The sequence below is a fragment of the Monopterus albus genome, unplaced genomic scaffold (assembly GCF_001952655.1).
Source record: "Monopterus albus unplaced genomic scaffold, M_albus_1.0 scaffold90.1, whole genome shotgun sequence".
NCBI lineage: Eukaryota > Metazoa > Chordata > Actinopteri > Synbranchiformes > Synbranchidae > Monopterus > Monopterus albus.
The window spans coordinates 16,896-20,239 of NW_018127970.1; the positions used below are offsets into that span (position 1 = coordinate 16,896).

Genomic DNA, 3,344 nt, shown 5'->3' on the forward strand with positions numbered 1-3,344 from the left:
GAAAGGTAAAGGAGAGGATGACATTTATTCAGAGGGAAATGTTACACAAGAGGGTCACCTGAATGTTTGGAGTCACTATTGACACCACCATTCCTCAATGCACAAAAAGTTTAACTGATAGCATTTCATTATAAACAATGAGTATGTGCATTTCTATGAAAGTGTAAAAACACTGCTTTTTATACACATTCAATGCTTCACTTCTGAATAAATTACACAATACTCCCATTCTTTTTCATGGTTGTCAAAGCTTTGTGCACAGGTGTTTCTTTGAGTAGGCTGCAGTTCTTCTTCCACTCTGGAGAATCAAGAAGCTCCTCATCTGCCAAAGTATAAAAATATTGAATATTACAATGACATGTGAGTCCATAATACCCATATATTTTAGAAAATGAATTAGTGATACCATTTTTAAATTTGCCTAATATACGCCACTGATTGTAATGAGCTAATGAATGTTATTCACTCCACCTGTCAGTGGTCATAATGTTATAGGTAATCGGTATATCTCACACATATCTTTTTTAGTTTTAACAGTCCTACCTTCACATACAAACTGGACTCCTGTGGGAAGACATCTGGTGTGGTCTGTGTAGTCCAGTCTGCAGAGTACCGCATTCTTCCCTCTTGGCACAGTGAACATCAGCACCAATCTTGAACACAAAACATTACTCTCCATCACTGTGATGGACTGATGTTGCTCCTATAAACAAGCAGTAGGACAGGGTCAGTGTGATATTCTCTGAGGAAAAATAATATGCAATCCTACTATGAGACTGTTAATTTTACCACAGTTCTGCTTCCTATGAGAGAAACTTAAAGCAGTAGTGTACAGAGTTTCTTCGCCTAAACTTTCTTAAATGTTGTGGTATAAGAAAATTAAGTTCATTTGGCCAGTGTCAGCTTATCCCAGATATACTAGTATCATAACAGTATGTTGTCAGAATAGCAAAAAGAAACCGCAGCGCATATATGTTTTATAGGCTGCAGATTATTTTCCCAGTTAATATTTTGGTCCATAAAATGTATTTAATTCTTTATTTTGTCTGACACACAGTCCAAAACCCAAAGAGACTTGTTTAAAGGCTGTCCAGGCAGGTGCTAAAACCTGACTCAGTCTCGTTGTTTTGTATTTGAGGGTGGTACCACCACAGCCTCTTAACAACTACTGAAAACTACTCTGAAACATTTTGTGAGACATTAATTAAAAAGTAGCCTCGCACCTTAACAAACTTCAGCTGCTGCTTGCGACCAGTAAAAGCATTGAGATGCAGGCTGAGTGTGTCCAGAAAAGCTCTTATATTTGTCTGCATGTTGCTCTGTTTAGCCAGGTCTTTCAGGGGAATAAAGGGTGGGATGTTATGACGGGTGATCGTCAGCTTGTGTTTCAGGTCTATCTCCAGGTTGTAGGTGTCTAAATAAATGCCCTCGTAAGCCGTCGTCAGGGACATGCAGACTCCTTTGCTTTGAGGAGTCTTTATGACATCGTACCCACCTAGTAACATCAACAGATAAACAGAGAAGGTGAGGACAGAGGATTAAGACAGACTGATAATACACATATCTAGGACATCCATATATTATATTTAGATGGCATTGATGTCATTCTCGTTGTATGTGTTACAATGTCAATAAAGGATTATCTTATCTTAATTAAACAATAACTAGGTAAATGACATGCAAAAACACAATAATAATAATAATAATAATAATAATTTGTGTTCTCCAGTACCAATGACATGATGAGCATACAGAAGGTCTTTCAGTTGTGTATGTCTGGCCATTAGCTGCAAAAGCTGTGTGTTCTCAGACTCTTCATCCATCGCTTCCTCTTCTTCATGCGGACACTGTTTTTCCATAGACATCCTCAGTTTGTGAAGAACCTATAGCAGGACAGTGTAACCAGCAACCCAGGGTGACATATGGGTTTGCTCCAACAGGCAGCAGTGCTCAGTGAGATGCCTCAACAACACAGATCTTATTACATGAAATAGCTACGATGCCTTGGCACCTACTTGTTCAGTACACCTACTGCAATTTCACTGCACAGTTCTGCCATAAATCGTACTTTCTACAGTTCAGCAATAATGTTCTCCCTGGACATTATTTTTGAAAGCATCCTCCCTTCACTTTTAAATCAATCTTTTCTGTCACCATGAATCCTGGCACCTTGTGTATCTGTGCCTCTGCCTCCAGCTGGTCTCGCTGGATCTTCAGCGCTTCTGCTTTAGCCCGTAGCTCTTTCACACAACACTGCTGCTGAGGCTGAGTATTACGGCTTCTTGCCCGAACCTCCAGCACACTCAGCTGATTCAGAACACCTGAGAATAAAATATTCCTATTAACTCCAAAATAAAAAGGTGAGAGTTGTCGATATTAGGCTCAAAAGCTGCATTGCTTGCTTAAGATAGCATTAGCTAACAGCATCACAACAAAGCCTTGTAAAAGATAGCTAGCATTTTCAGTAAGCTAGTTATCGTAGTACGGACAAAGTTACCTTTAGAATCCGCTCCATCCATGGTTCCCCTGTTGTTTCGTTTATTTTGAGCCGAATAATGTAGCTACTCGGATAGAATTAGTCACTCCAAGTTGATATTTTTTGATTTTCGCGGCTCTTACGTCACTGCTGTAGGCCAGCCCCCAGCTACAACCCCGGAAGTGAATTCAAAACAGGTTGTGAGCACATGGAACGTGGGTTGAGAGATTAACCAGATAGTAAGTTAAACATTTTCCGAGTACAGCAGAAAAGACTAATCACGAGAGTTTACCGTTTATAAAATGAGTCCACTGTATTTTCTGCAGCCACAGACTTGGATACTCCAGTTGCTGTCTCATAGTAGATAGCATTGTGCCATGACACCCATGACAGCTATCGGGCGGAGGTGATTCTTTTTAAATGCATGTTTACATATTATTACTGCACTACGTGTAATGATGTTTTGACAAAGGTTTCGTTTATGTTCATGTTTCCACATAGTCAGTTCAGTTAAATAGTTATCAGAGATTTGAGGCTCAGTGGATGCAGTAAGTAGTTGCATTTATACATTTGAATCAGCAGAGGATTACGTCCATTAGTTCTATTTATAGCTAATGTAACTAAAATTACAGCAGCAGCTCTTCAAATTAAGTCGTTTTAATATGCCTGCATTATTTCTTACTGTACTGTTACTGTATGTTTGGATTTGAGTTGAACTGATTCCTCATGATACCTTCGGCTCTGGCAAGTTGCAAGGGGGCAGTCAATGGAAATCTTTGTTTTTAAAATGTCACATACTAGCAAATATGGGTAACTACTATTTCCCAAAGCAAAATGCTACACATTTGTGACTTGTTTTTGTCCAACT

The 3,344-nt window shown here is 39.2% G+C and overlaps 1 protein-coding gene across 2 annotated transcripts; it reads right to left on the reverse strand.

Annotated features, from left to right (window-relative positions):
* Window positions 1-6: 6 nt before the first annotated feature.
* cenpo (centromere protein O) lies at window positions 7-2,633 on the reverse strand. 2 transcript variants are annotated; one of them, XM_020607993.1, is made up of 6 exons: window positions 2,498-2,633; window positions 2,155-2,321; window positions 1,733-1,883; window positions 1,224-1,495; window positions 544-703; window positions 7-322 (listed from the first exon to the last, which is right to left on the reverse strand). In XM_020607993.1, the coding sequence occupies exons 1-6, from the start codon at window positions 2,517-2,519 to the stop codon at window positions 213-215; spliced, it is 882 nt and encodes a 293-aa protein (XP_020463649.1). In that variant the 5' UTR covers window positions 2,520-2,633; the 3' UTR covers window positions 7-212. The 2 variants fall into 2 exon arrangements, with proteins under 2 accessions (XP_020463649.1, XP_020463650.1); XM_020607994.1 differs by having other exon boundaries at window positions 2,170-2,321; window positions 2,498-2,630.
* Between the last annotated feature and the right edge of the window lie 711 nt (window positions 2,634-3,344).

Bases quoted from the DNA above. Each gene is read 5' to 3' on its own strand.
- cenpo (XM_020607993.1), bottom strand. From the start codon at position 2,519: ATGGATGGAGCGGATTCTAAAG. The intron at 1,884-2,154 runs GTGACAGAAAAG...GTCCTGCTATAG, and splicing joins ACAAGGTGCCAGGATTCATG to GTTCTTCACAAACTGAGGAT. The intron at 323-543 runs GTAGGACTGTTA...ATACTTTGGCAG, and splicing joins AGTCCAGTTTGTATGTGAAG to ATGAGGAGCTTCTTGATTCT.